Source organism: Vipera ursinii, assembly GCF_947247035.1.
Source record: "Vipera ursinii genome assembly, chromosome: 4".
Classification (NCBI taxonomy): Eukaryota; Metazoa; Chordata; class Lepidosauria; order Squamata; family Viperidae; genus Vipera; species Vipera ursinii.
In genome coordinates, this window is record NC_139514.1 from 19,885,952 (window position 1) to 19,908,626 (window position 22,675).

The following is a 22,675-nucleotide window of genomic DNA, read 5'->3' on the forward strand; positions in this document are numbered from 1 at the left end:
GCAAAGCTCCACTGGGAGTAGTGAAGGGCAGTGAGGGTTCAGGGCAGCAGAGTCCAGGATGGTCAAAGGTAGAGGGAAAATAGGTGCAGGGGGGAGTTGAAGCAAAGGCAACTTGTAGCAGAGCAGGAGAAACACGAGACCTAGCCTAACAACGGCACAATCCCTGCTTTATGATTGCAACCGGGACTATCAAAAATTGTGCAGTCGGGTGATGTTACGCTTAATGACTGTATCACTCAGCAATGGAAATTCCAGCCCTAATTAGGATCATTAAGCAAGGACTTACAGAACTTTGTATCTCCCTTGACACCCAAAGAGGTAAAGGAGAAAGTTAAGAAGAAGAAGAAGAAGCAAGGACTACCTGTAGAATAGCACTACTATAGAAATCCAGATTGTACGAAGTGAATATTTCATTGATATTTAAAAGTCAATAGCTGCTATCTGGTAAATAAATATTCCTTCTGCTCTAACCTACTTTATGTTATGATTTAAACTGAGGCTATCACAGTGACCACATAGTTAAAATAATATGCGTCCCTTATTAATTTTGCTCTTGTTTTATTCCTTTCAGCCCACCTAATCTCACTCAGAGAATGGACGTGTTCTATTTGCAGCCAGCTTGCCCAATATCTTCCGAGAGTTCCATTTGGTATACTTCCACTTCAGTGGACCGCAATACTTTGGAAAATATGCTTGTACGGGTTCTTTTAGTAAAAGATATTTATGATAAAGACAATTACGAACTGGATGAAGACATAGATTAAACACTTCCCAAATTCAAGAAAACACAACAGCATTAGCTAGTCAAGCTGCTAGATTTTTACTATGAAAAAGAAATAATCAAACATTTCAAGTTTACTCTTTGTTTAACATGTTTTGTAGCAGTGTACCCTTTGCTGGGTATTACCATGTATATAATATGTGAGAGAAAACGGCCATTATTCTGCATAGTGGTTTTAGGATACTTAACAAACACATTCATTTTTAATTATTATTTATTTGGTTAGATATGTTTGTACCTTTTTACATTGCAAAATTTGAATGAGAATGTGCCATGTGTAATATTTGGGGGGGGGAGGGTGTCATAGTAAGGAACATCCATATTGCACAACATCACTGTTGCAGAGCTTCCTTGAAAGAGTTGGGGCTTTTAAATGGGTTCTGAAACCAGGTAGTTGTGTATGGATAGCACTACTAAAGTTTAGGACTTGCTGTGTATTTCTGAATTTTTTAAATAAATTGTAAACTAATAGGTTTTTTACTCTTAGTTACTGATGCCTTATGAGGTTATGTAGAAAGGTTCCATCTTATGTACCAAAAATAGAAAAAAAAGAGAATGCTGTTAATATTGATGTACTGTAATGTGAATCAATGCTGGTGAAAATTACTTTTCTGAGTTGCTCTTATTAAAAAAAATCTTAGTATCTTTCCTTATTTGTGATTCTCTGAATTTGAACTTACAAATACAGTGTATTTTAGATAAGAGCACAAGAGGGAAAAATGTATCCATTTGGATTTCGCCCTTGGATAGGATGTGTACTACAAACTTTTGTTTGAAATTTTACTTAAATTCAAAATATACATCTATCTTACGTGTTAATATTCTTTATGCTTTTCTTCAATATATTAACTGGAAGGCATATCCAAGAATAATTAAAAGAAATGCAGCAAAAATAAATAGCATATAGCAGCCAATTAAAACCTAACAGCAATATAATAATTTTAATTGGAAGACATAAGAACAGGTTTAGTATTGAAAAGACAGGTAGGTGTTGAGAAAGCTCTTTGGGGGAGAAAATTCTATAACTTGACATCCACTGCTGAAAATTGCTCTACCTTCACTAACAGATTACGGCATAAAAATGTCTGCAATTCTACAAATGAAATCTTTACTTTGTTGTATGTACTTATACATTCATTTATTATCTTCATTCCCTAAAATCTTTGCTCCCCATCATCTGGAATATTTCTTGTTCAGATATGGGCTATATGAATGGCGGCTGCAGAATTCCGACAGGTTCAGCACAAATGATGCAGCTGCATTTTGCCTTTTGTAAGTAGTCATCCAGAAATGCTTGCACAAAGAAAGGTTTTCAGAGATGCACAGCAGTTTTTGCCTCTCATTAATTCTCTATGGCTCTGTGGAGTCCCAATTGTAGAGAATTCCTGGAGTTTGAAGGATTGGTTTTTCAGGCACCAAAGCAAAGGGAAGGGTTGGAGGCCCAGCAAATAACCAGTAGTGTATGAAAGTTAAAACAGTCCAGATGATGGTGGCAACCAAAGTCCTCCTTTTTATGAGAGGAAGGGAAGTCATCCTGATTTTCGATACTAATACTCCTTCCCTGACGCCTCTGGTATAACCCTATACTTGCATATAAGAATTATACAGTTGTATTTGCTTGTTGCTTGGCCCCATTTTTAGGTTGTACATTATTGAATATATACTACCTGATGTTTTCTTCAGTGCAGTGCAGAAATACTCAGCATGCTAACAGTTTCACATTAAAGATGATTCTTGAACAAGTGTCTTGCTGATGTCCATCATTTAGTAAACCGTGGACCAGTATGAGACAGAGCTACATAGTCTCAAACATGCTAGATTCCTTGGACTGAACATGGCAGGCAGGAATTAACATTCATCGTATATGTTCATAAAAGGAACCATTATTTATTAATTTGAAAATATTTTATTATTTCACCAGGCGTGCTTGGACATAGGCCCTTACAATAGAATGAGAATATTGTGGTAGAATGCATACTCTGCATGTACTGACTGCACATCCAGAATTACAGATTCCCATGATGGTAATGACATAGGGAAGTGGCTGGGGGCACTACAACTGAGCATTTTATTATTCATGTAAATGCTTTTGCCACAAAATTGTGGTACTTTAAAAAATAACAAATTGATTTGTGGTACGGATTTTCATGCAATATATCACATGCTTATTTGTGTGTATGTGTGTTTTTAGTTTAAGGCTGTGCCAACAAAATCAAGAGATGGTCATTTGTCATTTCAAGGATGCCATTTTATCCCAAAAACATGCAAAGGTTAGGGAGAAAGCAACCTTATTCAAACCAGAATAATCTAAATATAGAGATGAGTCTTTTGAAACTATTGTGGAAATCAAAAATCTAGCCTCTGTGGGGATTCTAAAGACCAATCAGGGTATTCAACACAAAATCATAACTGAAGAACAGTCAAAAAGCACATAACCATGTTTTTACTCTGCATGGAGACTTAAATATTAGCTGTATTGAAAATAGCATGCTAAAATAATCTTCAGGATTAGATATTGGGGGGAAAATAACCTTTTTAAGATCCATACTAGAAATTGTGCTATTTATCTTTTTTCCCCTGCAGTTCTTTTATTACCATTATATCATTCTTATAGTAGGCATTAAAAGTTATGTTTCTTTAGTATCAATTCAATGCATTCATAGAAAAATAAGCTAAGGTGTATTTTCTATTACAGTATGTTAATACAGCAAATTAATTACTAAAAGAAAAACTACATACTGAGTTAATATAATGGTATAATATTGAAATTCACCCTCCCATTCATAAAACTGGAAGGTGGGGAAGGCCTGACAATTTGATTTTATTACTTGAAAATGCTCTCCTTGCCTCCATCAGAAAACTGTAATTCAAATTATATAAAAAAACATGGATCAGAAATTATTGCAACTGAGGTACAGATTTATCTTTCAAGCACCAAATGTTTTTATGTTTTCCATGCCCAAACAGTCCATGAATCTTGATGGTGGATTGATTCCAAACACTGGGTATATAGTCAAGTAAAATATGTGTCCTTCATCAGCAAGGATCAATCTTAGACCAGTGTTTTTCAGCCCTTTAGGTTGTGTGAATTTCAACTCCCAGAATTCCTCATATAGCCATGTTGAAGTCCACACATCTTAAAGTTGCCAAGGTTGAGAAACACCGATCTAGACTTGGATCTCATACATTTTTTTTAGATAGCAATAACAATCTTCAGGTTTTTGAAGGGTATTTATTATATTCAGGCCAAAACTCAAAACTATTTTGATATGATACTAAACAAAAAGAAACAGTTCAAACATGTATAGATGATCATAACTTGGAGCTCAGGGACTTTTTTTTTTACTTTTAGACAAGAGGCTTGGATGTGTCTTAAATTTATTTTTTAATGGAGGGATTTTGATCAATCTGTTCAATTCACCTTCAGTTGCGGTTCTGGATATGTATTTTAAGAAATAAACATCTTTGCAGGTTTTCGCTGTAAAGTGCAACGTGCATGGTTACCAATAGTTACCAAGCATATGTACAGTCCCATTTTCATCCCTGCCACATATGACTCTTTAACCTAGATTACAGGCTTCACATGTTACTGCATTGAATCAGGATAAGCCAGATGCTCTCCTTTAAAGTTATCGTATTTATGGGAATAAAAAATGGCAGCTGTTTTGAGTTTATATGGCACAATAATCCTATAACCTTGTTTAAAGAGTTCCATTTGTGTGTAGAAGTAAAACAAAATGTGTAACTTTATCATGTAACCACAGACAAAAATGTGTTTCTTCCAATGAAATACATTACATATAGCTATGTTAATAGACTTTTAACAACGTACTTTAGTTATGAATTACATTTTAAGAGAAAAAAACAATGTTCAGTTTACAAGGTGTGAATCCCACTAAAGTGAAATACATAAGCTTAGTCAGCAACAAAGTAATGCTTCTGATCTCGTAGCCATGATCTCCCCCCACCCCCACCCTTACTTGGCTTTAACCATGGCACAGGATGTAAATTTGATTGAAAAAGAAAGTTTGTTAACTCATAATTTCAGACTAGCTACAAACAGAAAAATCTAGGTTTTAATAGCCATGGTTAGTCCTGATGCAGAATAACTATTGATTCACATGGTATGTTAATCCATGATGGGGATTTCTCGGTTTTGGCTTAGTACAATGTATACACTGCAATAGAGCTCCATGGTTAAGATAATTGCGATAAATGGGCAGAGAATGAAAAAGCCTCATGGAAGGCAGTGGTGTTATCAGAAATGCAATGTGTGTGCATCAAGCTGAGTATTGCCTGGCACGTCTCTTTGATGAGAAAGTTGTTCTTTGCAGTAAAAATGATCAGAATTTGCTGCTGATATGTAGTTAACTTTCTGTATATAATTGTATTTGTTTATTTAATGCTATGCTGTCTTTTTTCCGCTCAGTTTCTTAAAATTTTGTTTGTTTATTCTAGTTTTACTGTCTAATTTTTAAAAAATAAAATTTAATTTGCTCCTCCTCAAAAGAAGACTCGGCAGCTTAATAATGATCACAAAACTTAAGTGTGTAATATTTTCAAAACTTTCAAGTCATAAAACATTCAGCATCAACATTAGCTGTTCTTTCCGGTTGTTCTGGGGTTTTTAGAATAGATTAATGGATCTAGAAGGTTCATAAACAGTTGTAGAGTTGTACTAATATGGCCGCTTTTGCATGGCATACAAGTATTCACAAGGCACTATTTTCTACCTGCATCTGCAGCTCCTTAATTATTGTTTTTAATCATGGTCTATGTGCTTATGTAAAGCCAGGTTCAGAGCCTACAATTTACAAAATACTTTGGTAGAAACTCCACTTTAAGCATGTCATGCAACTTAAAACTTAAAGTATCTTGAGATCCTGATAGATTTCCTGCAATATTCTGTAAGATCTTCCAAGAGAGCCTGATTAATCCATTAATTCAAGTAATGAATGAGATTTACCAGTGTCAGGTATTTTTTTTTTCTTTCTCGAAAGAGTTCAATTTTTTTTCTGATTTATAAAAAGACGAATGACCCACGTTGTTCAGAATCAAATTGTCAACAAGATTATCAAAAGAGAAATCCAACCTAAAATCAAGCAGAAATTTTCTGCTTAAACAGTACAAACAATCAATCAGTGGAACAGTTTGCCTGGAGACCTTATGGGTGCTCCATCACTCGAGGTTTTCAAGAAGAGATCAGACAACTATTTGTCTGAAATGATATAGGACAGAGGTCTCCAACCTTTTGGAATCCTTGTTATCTACCATTTTATGAAGCCACATCTCATTTACACACATTGTCTTTACATTGCTCTCAGTGGGATGGCCATTATCTGTTTTTGGGGGGAGGAGGAAGGGGCAGGGGGCATTTCATTTGAAAGAAAAAGATTGGCAGGCATTTGCAGCACAAATCATTTTTCTTTGCTTTAATGTCTGACAGTGGAAAAGCACTGATTATAGAGCTTTGTACAGCTTACAAAGGAGAATCATTCTCTCTCTTCTCTCTCTCTCTTTCTCTCTCTCTCTCCTTCTCCCTCCCTCCTGCTTTTCTCCCTCTTGCACAGGAAAATTTTGAAAAATTTCAGAGCTTTAGGACATCAAAAAAAACAACCCCTGATCTTTAAGATTTCTTAGGGATCTTAAGATGGTAGCTTATCTGTGCATGTGTGTACTCAGGATTTGTGCATTGAGATACACGAATTATATTAGCAGACGTGGCTTTTGCTATATGGCACAATCCTATACTTTCTGATTTTGTAGAAAGCTTGGGTGTTTAATAATATCTTCTAGCTTTTCATAAACCACTGATTTGGGTATTGTGCTTGTAAAGGGTAGGTGGCAGTATTATTATTTGATTCATTAAGATTTTGCTTTGAAAAATTGGAAAATTCCCTTCTCTGGTGGCATTAGATTGAAACTTAAATGATGATAAAATAGAAAAAATTAAAAACTGAATGTGGTAATCTGTGATGGAATAAGTGTGATTGTTCCATCTAGAGATTTTGTACTCCGCTAAATTTGTATTCTACAAGCAGGCAGAATAGATGTTTCATTTTCCAGTGATACATAGGTTTTGTTCCCATGACATGCTAAAATACAGAGTTCAATTATCAAAAATAAGTCCATATTATTCCTATCCATACTTCATATGTTTTTTTTAAACTTTAATCTTGTTATCTAGAGTGGAAATTGATGCCCCGGAATAAATTTTCTGTTTCCCTGCCATTTTGTTTTTAATCTGGGTCATAATCTGTTCCGTCATTCAAGTGAGATTGCATTCATCTATTTGCTATTATTATTTATTAAATTTATATGTTGCCCATCTCGCCGTCACACAATTCTGAAATATTTAGAAAAGACATCATGAAACTATCAACTGTACCTGCAAGCAACACTCATATATAGAATTTTTAAGTTTAAGAGTTTGTTGGAGTTGGGTAACTAATAAATTAAATAAATAATAGTCTTTATGATCCTGTTTTTTTCCTTTCAGTTCTGCAAAGCTAAACTCTTCAATTTCAAAATAAGATATTTATGGTCCCAAGAACTCATTGCTGTTTTTGAACTAAAGTTCAGCAAAGTTTCTTTCTCTTTTTTTTGGCAGAGCAACATGTAACATAATTATTTACGGTAAGTTATTCACTGTTTAATGCAGAATCCCAAAGATCTGCCAGTAGATGGCAGCAAAATGTTAAGAGAGATCCTGATTTTTGCAGCCCAAACCTGCAACCATAATCTCCCCAGCCATTCTCTAAATACTTATATTGTATGAAAGTAAGAAACTCCATCTGTAATTGGCTACCCTAACAAGTGCCTTCCAGTAATTTAAGGCGATAATTCCATGTTCTTCATTTTTAGAACAATAAAGAGATATTGAGCTTCATATTTCATCCATCCATCCATTTATAGTATTTACTACCCACCCTAATCCCAAAATCCAAAGTTAGTATGATAAATAATATAACTATCAATCAGTACTACAGGGATTCCTCAATTTACAACTGTTGAAGCACACGGTCATGTAATTAAAATTAAGGTGCTTGGCAATTAGTATATATTTATAATTGTTGCAGCACCATGGGTCTTGTGATCCCCATTTATGAGTTTCCCAAATGTTTCTAACAAGTCAAGTCAATGGGAGAAGTTGGATTTGCTTCCTACCTGATTTACATAACTGCAGCAATTCACTTAACAGCATAGCAAAGGTCATAAAATCAGGCACAACTCACTTAATAATTTAGCAATCAAATTCTGGTCCTAGTGATGGTTGTAAATCCAGGACTCCCTGTATCACATTGGCCCTCATTCATCTTTTTTTCAGGGATAAATATATTGCAGTTTTTCTGATCACCCAGATTGTGGGGTTTTTTTTGGGGGGGTGCTTTTCTAATGAGGTTTCCAGTGTCAGTTTATTAATCAACATATTAATTTTGATTTTAATTTAGATTTTTAAAAAAGATCTTTTAAAAAAGAGTTTAAGAACAGAGCTATTAAGGATGAATGATTGTTCAATCCCATTTAATGAAGATCTCTTCAAGTAGAATTACTGAGAATAGCATTTTGATTTTTAGGAGTTGCATCAAACTGATTAAGCAACATGAGAGAACACTTCCTGATCCTAGCAGCTTCTTACAAAAACCTTCTTGCAAAATTAAAAAGAGGTGGAGACTTCTAAAATGAAGTATGACAACTTGCTGATCCATATTTAAGGTGAAGATTTTGGGGATTAAAGGTAGATTATCTTCATGTTATAAAGCTGGATGTTTTGAAGGTACTTTCTTAAATGACTCAATCAGGATGATAACCTAAGGGACAGAAAGAGATTTGCATGTATCCCAAGTGTCTAAAGTTTCTGGGTTACAGGAGTATTGATCATAAACTTCCGTTAACTAAGGTGAATAATCTTGCAACGTCTCTCTTGCTGATGCACTCTTTTCTCCAGTCAAGAAGCATGTTAAACAAGACTGTAAAGCAAGATGGTGTTTCTTATGGCCACATGCCCAGCCTTCCAAGGGTCCATCCTCATATGTCACTAAAATGCTCCTTCCTTGTTTATGATCAAAGCCCATTAATAGAGACTTCTTAAAGAGGGCAGGCAGTGGGGGAAGTTCAACCATTTTTATTTTTATTTATTTGTATGCAATCATTGCAAGAGTTCTTGGCAGTATTTTTATAAGTTAAAATGCAATGCAAAAAGTTCTTTTGAAATTCCACAGGTATAACTGATTATTTGGTCGCTAACGTCAAGGAACAAAAAAGAGGGGAAAAATTACACTGGGTGTAATAAGAAAAAAGTGGACTTTTTATTACAATCCCTCATTATCAATGGTACTCATTGCCACCAAACTTTGGTAGCAAATTGCACTGTCACCCGTCACCTGTTCTCATATTTATGACCTTTACATTTCTGTAAAGAAAAGATAGGCCGAAGCAGGATCTTAAGCACAGTCATGATTTTACATATAAATCATGTTACTTATATGTAAGGGTGTAGGTCTATACATACAGTATGTTGTATAAAATACGTTTAAATGTGTGTTATGTATGTGTACACTTTGAGAGCAAGCAACTAAATTTCATTTTTAATGTGTGCCGTTGTGCCCACAGTAAAAAATGACAATAAAGGTTATCTAATCTAAATTTCACTTAGCGCCTGCCTTGCTTAACAACCAAGTATGGTTGCTAAATTAAAACTATTTATATACACAGACACACACAAGCACACCAGTGATGACAACAGTGAAACAGCCTTTCCTTCAAATATAATATTTTCATTCCATCTTCTGGATCTCTTGGAAATATCTGAGTGGCCACAGTTAGATGTGAAATAACTTTTTTTTTAAGTTGCTACATCTTAAGTAGCATTTTTTTCTATTTCTGTTTTGGAAGTTTAGGCATTTTCCTTTTGCATACATTACAAAACTGTTGAAAGCTATCAAGTCCCAAAAGTTTGCCATCCTTGTGTTAGACCAATGCCAACAGAAATATAAGCAGTCCCCACTTAACAACTGTAATTGGACTGGTAACCCCATCACTAAGCAAAGTGGTTGTTAAGTAAAAAATTACATGACCACACCAACCAATGATTGACTTTGCTTGTCAGAAGCCAGCAGGGAAGATTGCAGATATTGATCACATGATTGTAGGGATGCTGTTGTTGTGTATCGTATGCAAGTCTGTGAAGAACCATGCAGTTTCTAAAGTTTACAATGAAGTGACCAACCTATTGATGTGAGTTGTTTAAACAAACATTACAACTGGCAAATTTTGAACTTTATTGGGTTCCATTTTCTTTTCTGATGTGATTCCATCTTCTGATTTAGGACAATTAGCAGATTGAAGCAGTGTGTAACTGTTTGAGCATGTGCAAGAGCAGAAATATATCAGTCAAATAAATAAATACCCGAAAAGCTTGTATTCTTCCCTAAAACCTTAGATCAGTGGTGTCAAACTCAATTTCATTAAGGGCCACATCAGCATTGAGGTTGCCCTCCCTCGGGGGGGCTGGGTGGGTATGGCCAGAGTGGGCACAGCCTACTGGCTGGGCATAGCTGGGGTGGGTGTGGCCAACTCAACGTTGCTTGCATCAGGGGTGCCTGTGAGGGCCTGGGCAGGACTGGGGCAGATCGGAGGGAGTCCAGCAGAAGGGGGTGGGACTGGGGCAAGCAGCAGGGCATGGCCCACTGGAGGAGCCTCACTGTCCCTCTCAGGCCATGCAGGGGGCCTGGACGGTGGCACGGGCTGCCAGAGTCCTGGGCAGTGGGGGACAAGCACCCAGCCCAGCCCTCAAGCTCCTGTGGCACTGGGACCCCACATCCCAGCCTAGCACAGCCCCACTTCCCCAAGGGGGTGCCCAGCTGTGCTTACCTCCTTCTCAAGGCTGCTGCTGCTGTGTTTGCTCAGCCAGATTGCTCAAGGTGGGTGCAGGAGTGCAAAGTGTATGGGTCACAGGGAGGCCCACTCCCTCTCCATGCAAGGAGACCTGGCTTTGTAACCAAAGCATCCTTAGTGATAGGATGGGAGACTCCCAGGGTAGGCCAGGAAGAGGGGGCAAGGGGATGGCGAAAGGGCAGCAGGGCTGCTGGTGGCCAAGTGCTAAGGCAGGACTTCCCTCAGACCCTCTCTCCCTCTCATTCCAATCTCCTTCCTTCCTTCCTTCCTTCCTTCCTTCCTCCATCCATCCATCCATCCATCCCTACCCTCCTTCCTTCCCTGCCTCCCTTTCTCATTCCCATCTCCTTCCTTCCTTCCTTCCTTCCTTCCTTCCTTCCTTCCTTCCTTCCTTCCTTCCTTCCCATTTCCCTCCCTCTTTCTCATTCCCTCCTTCCATGCTGCCTGGTGGACGGGACCTAGCCTGTAGGACAAAAGGCAGGGAGATGGGAGCGTGCAATGGCACAAGCTGAGCATGGGCAAGGGCCAGCTCCCAGTTGCCCTCCCCTCCACTTGGTAGGGCAGGAGAGGGGAACACGGCACTCATGCCGCATGCAGAGCCACAACCTACCAACAGCCAACAATGTGTGAGCCACCCAGTCAAGGATGGCTGCACCTCGAGCCCTGGGGAGTGAGGCTGACAGAACTCTATGGCCCAAGCGAGGAGAGGTGAGGCCCAGCAAAGTGGGGTCGGGCATGGTGAGATGTGGCCCGGCAAAGCAGAGGCAGACAAGAAGTGGAAAGACACGGCAAAGTGGGGCATAACTGGGTGTGATGGGGCGAGGTCAGGAGTGGTGGGTGGAGTGAGGCAAATGAGCTGCAGCTGCTGTTGCCCACCACCAGCCCCCAAGTGCTCACCATTTCCTGTGCGTGTGCTGGGGGGGTGCCCAGCCGGGTGGGGTGGACCAGGACCGGGGCAGCGGGGGCCGGTCCCTTGCTGGGGGACAGCCCCAGGCTCGATCCAAATCCAGCCCATGGGCCTTGTGTTTGACAGGTCTGCCTTAGATTAAGGTGCTTTAAACTGCAGTTGGATATTAGGCAAATAGCAATTGGGGAATAGAGTGTCTGTTGTGGTGGCACCTCAACACCTGTAACTTTCTCTCCCCAAGCTCATCATATATTAAGTTTCAAACCAGGTTTTTCGACAAATATACAGACAATAACTACATCTTGTTTTTGACAAGCTTAAAATTGTGTGTGTTTTTCATTGGGTACTTTCTTATTTATAAAATTGTATTCTGTTGAGCTGATTCTTGAATATTTATTAAAGCAAGCTTGAGACATTAATTTCAGAAGACGTTGTGCAGATGGAAATTATGATTATGCTTTTTACTTTTATTCACCCAAGGCAATAATTTTAAAACAAACTTCAAGTGCTCTAAGTCTGGACACGTTAAATACCATAATTACTTTCTTTTTTTGTAAAAGTTTTACTGGTTTTTTACAATAACAACCTTAGTGCCTGGTGTACAGCATGTTGTCTTGGTTCATAATTTTTTTAGAAAAGAATATACAATTAATAGTTAATAAATATCAATAATAATTAATTTTTATACTTCCATAATTAGTATATCAACTAATATTTCCTTCGTCTTCTCTTCACCCAGTAGTATTCTTCTACAACATTAAACAGTTTCTATTTATATTTCCCATATTTAAATGATTAAATAAAAACATTTTCTTCTATATTTATACCAACAATAGTAGCATCCATATATAGCATTTTTTCCTTATCAGCTTATGTTATTTTCATAAAATTCATCTTACTGATTCAACATATATCTTATTTTCATAAATCTTGTTTAAGCTCAATTTCTCCATAATATTCAAACAATTCTTATCAATCATATTTTCCCCAGTATTTAACATATAAATATCCAAATTTTCCATTTAAATATATCACCCCAGTATTTTTATATTTCATATATTATAGAGATACTATACTACTTATCTATCATAATATCTATCCATAACATCTTTCTAGTCAATTTATATTTCACTTCTATTTGTAAAAATTAGTTAAATCACTATATATCCTTTTTTCCAGAGTTCTTATTAAGCCTAATTTCCCCTCAATATTTTGATCATTCCTTAATCCTAAATCTTTTCAAACTTAATTTGTCTTTAAAATTCAAACTTTTCCTTCACTTACAACATCCTAATATTTTTACATTTTGTATCTTATCAAAAAATATGATATTACTTATATCTCCTATCCCACTTATTCTCAAGTCCCTTTATGGCCAAAGTTATTTGTTTATTTAGCCATGTTCAAACAAGTGTTTACTCATATAATACTCCATCTGGTAGGGCTAATCCAGTCTGTTCAGCCGGTCTCTAATCTTTTTCCTTTGCCAAATTGTTTTCCCAATTAATATTTTCAACTTGTCCTGTTCTTGTATTTTTGTAGTTATTCTTAGGAGTAGAGGATACATAGTAGATAAGATGTATGCTTTTTGTCTCCCAAACAACGATTCTCCTAGCAGCGTCCATTTTGTTAAGTCTTCTTTCTTCTCAGGTTTATTTTGACGTTCTAATGCAGACATGTCAAACACAAGGCCCGGGGGCCAGATCCGGCCCGCGAAGTGGTTTCATGTGGCCCGCGAAGCCATCCTGGAAACAGTGAGGGAACGGCCCCCACTGCCTTGGCCCTGGCCCAGAGAGTCTCCTCCTGCCAGAGACCCTCAGATCTGTCCCACTCCTGCCCAGGCCCCCATAGGCACCCTTGATGCGAACGGTGTAGAGCTGGCCATGCCCACCCAGTAGGCCATACGCACTCTAGCCACGCCCACCCAGTAGGCCACGCCCACCCAGGCCATACCCACCCGGCCCCCTGAGGGCAACCGCAATGCTGATGCGGCCCTCAATGAAATTGAGTTTGACACCCCTGCATAAGGTATCTTTTCCATATTTATTGTTGTATCCAAATCTTGTAAGTTTTTTCTTCTTTGTATTAAGTTATAATTCCCTTCATTTGTAACTTCACCAGTTAAGTCATTATTTCTAGTTCACATTCTGTTGTCTGGATTGTTTGTTCATTCTTTACCATCATTCTTTGGATGTTTTTTGATTGTAGATTTAAATTAAAAGTATATTCACTTATAGTATCAAAGTTATGTTAATCTCTTCGTGGTTTAGGTCTATTGTAGTTTGTACCTGTCGTAGCATTGCATAAATTTCATCTTGGTATGGTAAATACCATAATTACTTTCATACCAGAGCTGTGATGACACACTTATTAAAACCTGTGGAATATTTGCAATTAACTTCTACAGATTTCTTATTCCAAAGGATAACTATCCAAATATTAACATTACCTTATGTTAACCCCAAGAATCTTATGTGAATGAGAACAAATTATATTTTATGTAATCTTTGTGCAGAAAAATTGAATATTTAAAAGAGTTCACAAACGTTTAAGCACCACTGTGCAGTGGCGTAGCGTGGGGGGTGCAGGGGGGGCCGGCCGCACCGGGCGCAACATCTGGGGGGGGCACACTCGCACTGAGCTGCTCAGGGAGCCCCAAGGGCTGCACAGAGTTGGCTTGGCTCCGCTCTCGAGCTGCTCTTTCTTGCAAAGCGAAATGAGTCCGGCAGGTGAGATGGGCGGCCACATAAACTGAATAAAATAAATAGAAGCGGCCAACTCTCCGCCCAGGCTCAGGCCAACCGCAAGCACCCCGCAGGCGCCCTGGCAGGTTTGGCCGAGCGAAGACGGACCCGCTGGCTGGCCGGCCTAGCTTCGTGCGCATGCGTGGCTTTATTTAGCGGGGCTCACGTGCGAGCTTGAATGCAGCGGCTCTTGCAGGTCGGAGCCCCGCCCAGCCGCCCTCGAGAGGGACCCGGAAGCATCCCGCATGCGCGCGACTCTTCTTGGAAAGTCTACACCGCTGCGGGGCGTGTCTTTTCAGCAGTGCCGTGACGTCACCGCCCGCCCGCCCCTCTATTTCCGCTTCCGGTTGCCTTGCCCCGGGTGCTGACAACCCACGCTACGCCACTGCCACTGTGTAGTGAACTGTCATTCATATACCGTATTTTCCGGTGTATAAGATGACTTTTTAACCCATGAAAATCTTCTCAAAAGTTGGGGGTCATCTTATACGCCGAGTCGTCTTATACGCCGGAAAATACTATTCACCTCTCTGATCTTTTCTGCTGGACGGCGGGATCGCTGGGTGAATGGAGGTAGGCGATGGCGACCCGTGGTTAAGCGGCCAACAGCGAACAGGTGATGGAGGGCAAGCTCTCGTCAGATCATGGGGCTGCAGTCGCCGCCATTGGTCTCTCTAGGACTGGCCATGCTGGCGCTTCCAATGCTGGCTGTCAGGTCCCCGAAGAGAGGAGGGGCAGGCAGTCCCCAGAAGCGCGCCACTCAACAGTAGGAAGGGAGCAAGAGCACCTTTGCTCCCGCCGAGGCACTGCCTGACCCGCACCGACCAGAAGAATCACTTGCCCGGTCACGGAGTGCAGAACTGAGAGCAGCAGCGCACCAAGCGAGAGAGCTCAGAGGAAAGAAGGCGAGGCGCCCATTTGGCGGGGAAGGAGCAAAGCTGGGCAAATCACAGAGCAGGCGGAGCAGGGAAATGTTACAGGGGAAAAGGGGGTGGGGTTTAAAAGGCAAGGTGAGCAGGACGTGGGCCTGGAGATGTTCTGTTAGAAGTAACGAAGGAGCCTCCGGGCGCTTTCTGGATCGGATTGTTCAAACTGAGGGTGATGCTACAGTCCTCGTGTTTCCCAGGGTTGCCTGTCGTGCCAGAGGTATTCCCTGTAGCCCCAGATTCTTTAGCTCCCCACTTTCCTTAATTCGGGTGAATTTTGTGCTCCATGGAGAAACATTAATACGCAAATGCCATTTGTTTAACCGCGTAAAACTCAGGGGAAACCTTGGTATTTGGAAACGGAAAGGCTTAAGACTTTTCATTTCTGCTTTATGCAGGGGCTGGGAGGGTCACGAAGTTTACCTCTTTTATTTTAGCAACTTCATGGCACTAATAAAAAAAGGGTACTAATGTTAAACGAGTTGTTAATATGCAGATTGTGTGCCAGGAAGTGAAATATTGAGTTATTAGCCCAAACCCTATAATTTAACAGAAAAAGTAGGGGGTCGTCTTATACGCCGGGTTGTCTTATACGCCGGAAAATACGGTAATTCATACTCATTCGTCTTCTCCTTTGCCTCCACCTACCTAGAGATTTTAGGAAGGGTTGCTGGAAATTAAGGGAAAGCAACAAATCTTCCCTTGTCAAGCAGTATTGTAGGGAAAAGGTTGAAAAATGGCTTTTTTTCTCATATTCACTTGGAGAAAACAAGAAAACTATGTCTTCCTGTTTTCCAGTTATTTGGCTGATCAGCTGGTGAATGGACAAAGGAAGAATATTGCGAGCTGCATAAATAGCAGTAAGAAATGAAACATTTTTTTATTTTTTTTATTTTAATTCCATTTTATTTAAATTATGTGAGTAATCCTCAGTTAATGACCATCGTTCAGGAACTACGGTGTGTGAAGTTACAATAATGCTGATCAAGTGGTACCACTGTTCCTCAAAGATCTGAGCACTCCCGCACTCCCACAGTCATGGGATTGTGATCTGGGTCCTTAGCAATCAGCTTTCCTTTACAATGGTTGCAACAGGACCGTCTACTGCCGGGAACGACTTCCCATCGCCCAGTGCACTCACACAGGGAGGGCCTCCTCAGGGTGCCGTCAGCTAGACAATGTCGGCTGGCGACCCCCAGGGGGAGGGCCTTCTCTGTGGGAGCGCCAGCCCTGTGGAACCAACTTTCCCTTGAGCTCCGGATGGCCCCAGATCTCCGGTCCTTTTGCCGCGGCCTTAAAACATTTCTTTTCTATCAGGCTGACCTGGACTGACAGGGATTTTTAAAATGTTTTTAACTTATTATTGGGGCTGCTAGTTTAATTTTTTTTTTAACTTTTGTATTATTGTATTTTTATTGTTGTTAGCCACCCTGCATATAAGTCCCATAAATAAATAAATAAATAAATAAATAAATAAATAAATAAATACATAAATAAATACATAAATAAATAAATACATAAATAAATAAATACATAAATAAATAAATACATAAATAAATAAATACATAAATAAATAAATATCCCATGGTCACGGAACTGCAATTTTCAATCTTCCCTGCTGGCTTCCTGCATGGAAAGTTAACAGGAAAGCTGGAAGAAAAGGTTGCAAGTCTCTCCAGTAAGTCATTCCCACTACTTTCCCATGTCCCCTCCTGCCCTCTGGAAGACTCACTACTTGCCTGACTACACTCGCACTGCAGCAGTGTTATGAAATGTACATCTGGAGAATCAGTGGATAAGAGTTTTGGCAACACAGAACATTCCCTGTGAGATGCCCAGATTAAGACACTGGGCAATCCAGAGCTGGAAGAGTGAAGAGGTTCAGGGTGGCCATTCCTTAGAATCTCTCAGTAAGTACCATGTTTCCCCAAAAGTAAACCAGCCCCTGAAAGTAAGCCCCAGTTGATTTTTGGAAGGTGGGCCTAATATAAGTCCTCCCCCCAAAGTAAGCCCTAGTTAAGGGCCTGCACGGATGGCCTGCCACTGATTCTGTCTGGTTTCATCATAGACACAAGGTAAGGGGGGGATCTGCCAGTGCCTCTGTGACAAGGTGAAGCCAATGGGGGAGGGGGGATGTGACCCACGGTACTGGTATACCGGTTCCTTACTGCTGCCCAGCTTGTTCTGTAGCCTCATAGCAGCAGCAATGGGTGTGACATGCAAGGCAGCCAATGGCCGGTTTCAGTGCAATGTGGCCATTTGCCATCAGCCATGGCCATTTGCCGCCTCATGCATCACACCCAATACCGCTGCCATGAGGCCTGGCAGATTCTTCCGCCTTCTGACCCATGTGCCTTATCGCTGCCCGGCTTGTTCCACGGCCTCATGGCAGGAGTATTGTGTAGGAGGTGGCAAATGGCCAGTTTCGGTGTGATGCAGCAGTTTGCTGCCATCCGTGGCCATTTGCCGCTTTGTGCATTGTGCTAAATGCCGCTACCAGGCCTACCGTACATTAACTCTAACCCCCACTGTCCCCCAACCCTAATGGGAGATGGGAAGCGCTGGGGAAGTAAACAAAAAAACTTGGGTGGAAAAAAACAGTTTTTCCCATTTGTTTCCAAAGCATTTTGAAACAAATGGGGAAAAACCCTCTTTTTTCACAAGTTTTTCAGTTTTTTTCTGGCTTTCCCATCTGTCATTAGGGTTGGGGGGCAGTAGGGATTAGAGTTAACATACAGTAGGCTTGGCTACAGCCTCACGTGGGTCAGATCTTGTGAATTTATTGATTGACCTTTTTCCCCCCCAAAAAACTTCCTTTGTTCCCTGCACATGGCGGTGGCAGATTGCAAAGGAGAAACGGCACGGGGCTGGGAGTCAGGTAAGGAAAGAAATGCAATTCCTGGGGGGAGTGAGGGCATCTGGGCAGTGTTGTGTCAAGCTCTCCGGCTCCATGGGGAAGGGTGCTGACAGCATGGGTGCTGACAGCAGGACGCCCGCCAGCTTCACCACCCTTCCTCCCCGAGTCTCCGGCACTCCACCTGCCACTTTGGTGAATCTGTAGGCAGAGCTGCGAAGTTCTCTTCTCTGAGAGAGAAGAGAATGGGCAGGTGAGGAGGGAACTTGTTCCGTGGCTGCTTTTGGCCAAGCCACGTTGTGCTCACTAATGGCACACCTGCCCTCTTCACTACCCTCTCTTGCCAAGCCTCCGGCACTCTACCTGACACTTTGGTGGCTCGTAGGCAGAGCTGTGAAGTCTGGCTCGGAAGTGATAGTGAAGAGAATGGGCATGTGAGTGGGGAACCTGCCCCACTTATTCTGCAGGCACTTTCGGCTGAGCCGCTTTGCATTCTCCAATGACTCGCCTGCCTGCTTCACCACCCTCCCTCCCTGAGCCTCTGGTGCTCCACCTGCCGCTTTGATCAGCCTAGCGACCCCCACCTCACCACCCTGCCCACCGCTGCCCAGCATGGCCACCCTGGTACTGTACCTAGTTCACCACACTCACTGCTGCATTGCTTCTCCACCCCAGGCACAGGCCCTGCCCCACGCCTGCCTGCTTGTGTACTACTACTATAGTAGCAGCAAAAAGTAAGCCCTCCCTGAAAGTAAATGCTAGTGCTTACTTCAGAGCCCAAAAGAAAGTAAGACCGGGTCTTACTTTTGGGGAAACACGGTATCTAGTATGTTAGACGGTTATGGCTTTAGTTTGGCAAGATTCTGTCCATTAGATATAAGCAGATAAAGGATTGGACTTGATTGGATTTTGCGGCATTGTCCTTGGGCTTGGCCCTGACATGCAGCCATTTACCCGGCCACCCTTCTTGTGTCACCTGGCATTTGCTTCCGCATTGATTTTGTTTGTTGGAAGCTTGCAGGAAGTTGTTTGGAAATCCTTGCTTAATGACTCATGTTCCTCTTTTAATGACAGCAACAGGACTGCTGGAAATGCCATTGCTAAGCAATGCAGTCATTTGCTTTCTAAAACCACATTACTTGGAGCATGGTGACTCACGTGGTTAGGACACTGGGTTGGAGGTTAGCAAGACCACATTTGAGACCTGAGTGCTGCTGTATGGCAGAGTGAACTCCCATCTCTTGCTCCAACTGCTTGACAGGGATATGAAAGGAGCTTCCAAGGGTGCTACCTGGGCTACAGTGATGTCATTGGCTAATCTTTTCAACCTGTACCTTAAATGCCTGCCTCCGACATGAACAGGATGGGGGACCACATTAGTGATGGAAATTTCAGGATCAACTGCTGTTGTGACTTAAGTTCTATTAAAGCTATTGAGCTCAAGGTTTATTTCCTTCTGAATATTACTAGTTTTCCTGTTTTTTGACACCTGTATAGGATTAATTAAATTGAGTGCTGGGTCTCAAGTTTTCATTAATCTGTGTAACATTTTACTTCTACTTTTCTACTGAAATTGTTCCATTTCTGTACTATTCTAAGTGTACTATTCTATCTCTGCATGCTATGCAAGTGGAATTTCTATTATAGTTTTGATATACAAAGTGTATACTAATTGTCTTAAAGCCAGGTTATTTCACTAAGTTATTTTTGTCTCATTGTGCAAATAAGCACTTCTGCATGGTGTTAAAATATTTATCAAACCTGTGTTGCTTTCATACATTTCAAACAACTACCAATGCTGCTTCACAGCTTAATTGGCACCATTTTTTATTTATTAAGCATAGTTTACCACATATTATTTAACTCTTCCAGTAACAACAAACGTCCAAGTATGGGAAATATAATTAAGTTAACAATGTAGTAAAAATACTATTATTATAAATGAAATAACTGGAGAAGTGGTTAGAAACAGCAATTCATATTCTTAATAGTTAAACAAACAATAATATGTATAACAAACAGATTACATCAAAATTCCTGAATTAAGTATATTCTCACAGTCCAATAAACCAGCCAATATAACTATTAAATCCAAGCCTTTTGTATAAATTTAATATTGGAAGATCCTGATGCATATTATAGATGTGTTTGAGGATTGTGGGCATGTACTAAATAATGAATTTAGAAGATGGATATCAGCCAATTGATTTAAAAGCACTTAGAATGTTATCTAGTAGCTAAAAACAAATTAACTGTTCAGAAACATCGTTCTTAGAATAATTTCAGTAGCAAAATTTGGTTTTACTTTTCTTCCAACAATATAAATATGGCTGTTAAAATAAGGTTCCATACAATTTTCATGATGACTGGAAGTATTGTTGACCCATGTTCACAATTAATGCAAAATAAAATATCAATAATATACACATCTAATGATTAGGCAGTGAATTTACATCTTTTGGCTTCTTTGTGCAAAACTTTAATAGTAAATAAGATAATTCAAGCACATTTAAAAACATGCAAATGCCTGAAACTGCAAGCATGAAAATAGTAAATACAGTTTTTTCAGTGGGTCGGGAAATAAAACAGTCAACTGTATTTGGGCAAGGAAAATCAGTACATTTCACTACCCGAGGCATTTGATATCCTCTGTAAATGTAGTAAAATATATATATGAAGGTTACCTCAAAGATAATTCGGAAAAAAATGCTACTAGTGTATGTCCACCATAGGGGACCCTCGATATGAAACCTTTGTTTTTTGAGATCTTCGACATCCATCTTTCTTTGTCTATATTCCTGTTTTTTCTTATGTCTTCTGTATGCCACATGCATGGCCACCAACAGAGCAGGAGTAGAGACAAAGATAAGTTGGAGAGCCCAAAGTCTAATGTGTGAAAGTGGGAAATGCTCATCATAGCAGACATTTTTACATCCAGGTTGCAGGGTATTACAAGAAAAATCTTGCTGCTCATCTCCCCAGACCTTTTCTGCTGCAACTACAAGAATCATGACACGGAAAATAAACAGGACAGTGAGCCAGATTTTCCCAATGCTGGTGGAGTGTCTGTTTACACCTCCTAAGATGGCTTGTAGAGCTCCCCAGTCCATAACTGAGTGTGTTCTTTGGTCTATTAAGACAAAAATAATATGCCAGTTTATAAGTAGTTTCATTCCATAATAAAAGCTTCATTTAAAATTCTCACATTTTAACTAGGTTAAAGAAAGAATAAAATCTCTGCTACAGAACTGATAGTTAATGTTAATGAATAATTTATGGAAATGGTTCCATAATATTTACCAATTATTGCTATTTGTCAGTGCCTGCAGTTGCCACATAACTGTTCCACAGAAACAAACAGATTTAATAATCATTCCCTGAAATGTGAAAATGGAAAATGTACCGGTAATACCAGAAACTGAAATAGTTTAGCAGCACCCTCAACCACAATAAAAAATACATTTTTTTAAGAAAGGATGCCCAAGTTACTTTCTTTATCCTATTCCTTTTTTCTTTGGTTCTATATCTCTAAGATTGTATGATTGAGAACACCACCACTTTTTCTTGATTGATAAGCTTCTTTGGAAGCATTTATGGCTATGGTAATTTAAAGGTATATTATTTAAATATACAACAGATACACAATTGATACAGGTTTATTATATAGAAGTTTAAATTCCACTGAAAATGCCTACTAGATTTGTTTGACAAACATCATTAACATTCAGTAGAAATGTATTCTTTAAAATTCATCTAAAATCTTTACTTATTTACTTTTAATCATTCTTTTGTGCAACAGTTTTATGTCTCCATATAAATACACTGTCAATATAGATTATTTTTTAAATAACAAGAAGTATGCTTTTAACTCCAATATTTGGTTACCCATTCAACCACTGCATAACCTAAAATTTTATGGAACTATATTTTTTAGTGTAACTTAGTGTAAACCACCCAGAAACCTTTGGTTATTGAATGATTTTAAAATGTTAATAAACAAAGAAAATAAAATCCAAAAAATTACAATTTTTTTTGAAAAGAGGCACATATTAAGTGGTATATCAGATGTAGAATCTTAACAATGAAGATTAAGACAACACACAAACTTAAGGTGGAAATTTCATTGAAATCACTAAGATTAATGAGATATTATGATAATAAATATGACATTGTACAATTCATTTCTCAAGACTGCCTCTTGCAATTGTTTTCCAAGGATAGCAATATAGTTGCCAAGGAACTTTTAAAAAATGATGATGGATATGGATATAGGTAGTCCTCGACTTACGACCACAACTGAGCCTCAAATTTCTGTTGCTAAGTGAGACGGTTTTAAGTGAATTTTGCCTATCTTGCCTTGGTGGAGCAGTGGGCTAATGCCTCCTTAAGTAACACCAGCTGCCTGCAATTAGTGCAGGTTCGAGTCCCACCAGGCTCAAGGTTGACTCAGCCTTCCATCCTTCCGAGGTAGGTAAAATGAGGACCCAGATTGTTGGGGGCAATTAAGCTGACTTTGTAATAATGCCGCTTGGGATGTGTGTGAAAGCCCTAACAAGCAGGCATATA

The 22,675-nt window shown here is 39.7% G+C and overlaps 2 protein-coding genes across 2 annotated transcripts in view; one reads left to right on the forward strand and one right to left on the reverse strand.

The window, feature by feature from the left end:
- Window positions 1-5,287, forward strand: part of ZMYM2 (zinc finger MYM-type containing 2) — an 88,130-nt gene extending 82,843 nt beyond the window's left edge. The window contains exon 25 of the mRNA XM_083362605.1: window positions 572-5,287. Within this exon, the coding sequence (XP_083218731.1) occupies window positions 572-764 (193 nt within the window). The 3' untranslated portion in view covers window positions 765-5,287. The remainder of the gene's footprint in view (window positions 1-571) is intronic.
- A 15,251-nt stretch (window positions 5,288-20,538) lies between these two features.
- On the reverse strand, window positions 20,539-21,219 carry LOC310639931 (gap junction beta-2 protein-like; the record flags this gene model as incomplete). Its single annotated transcript, XM_083361930.1, has 1 exon — window positions 20,539-21,219. The coding sequence occupies one exon, from the start codon at window positions 21,217-21,219 to the stop codon at window positions 20,539-20,541; it is 681 nt and encodes a 226-aa protein (XP_083218056.1).
- Window positions 21,220-22,675: the final 1,456 nt, after the last annotated feature.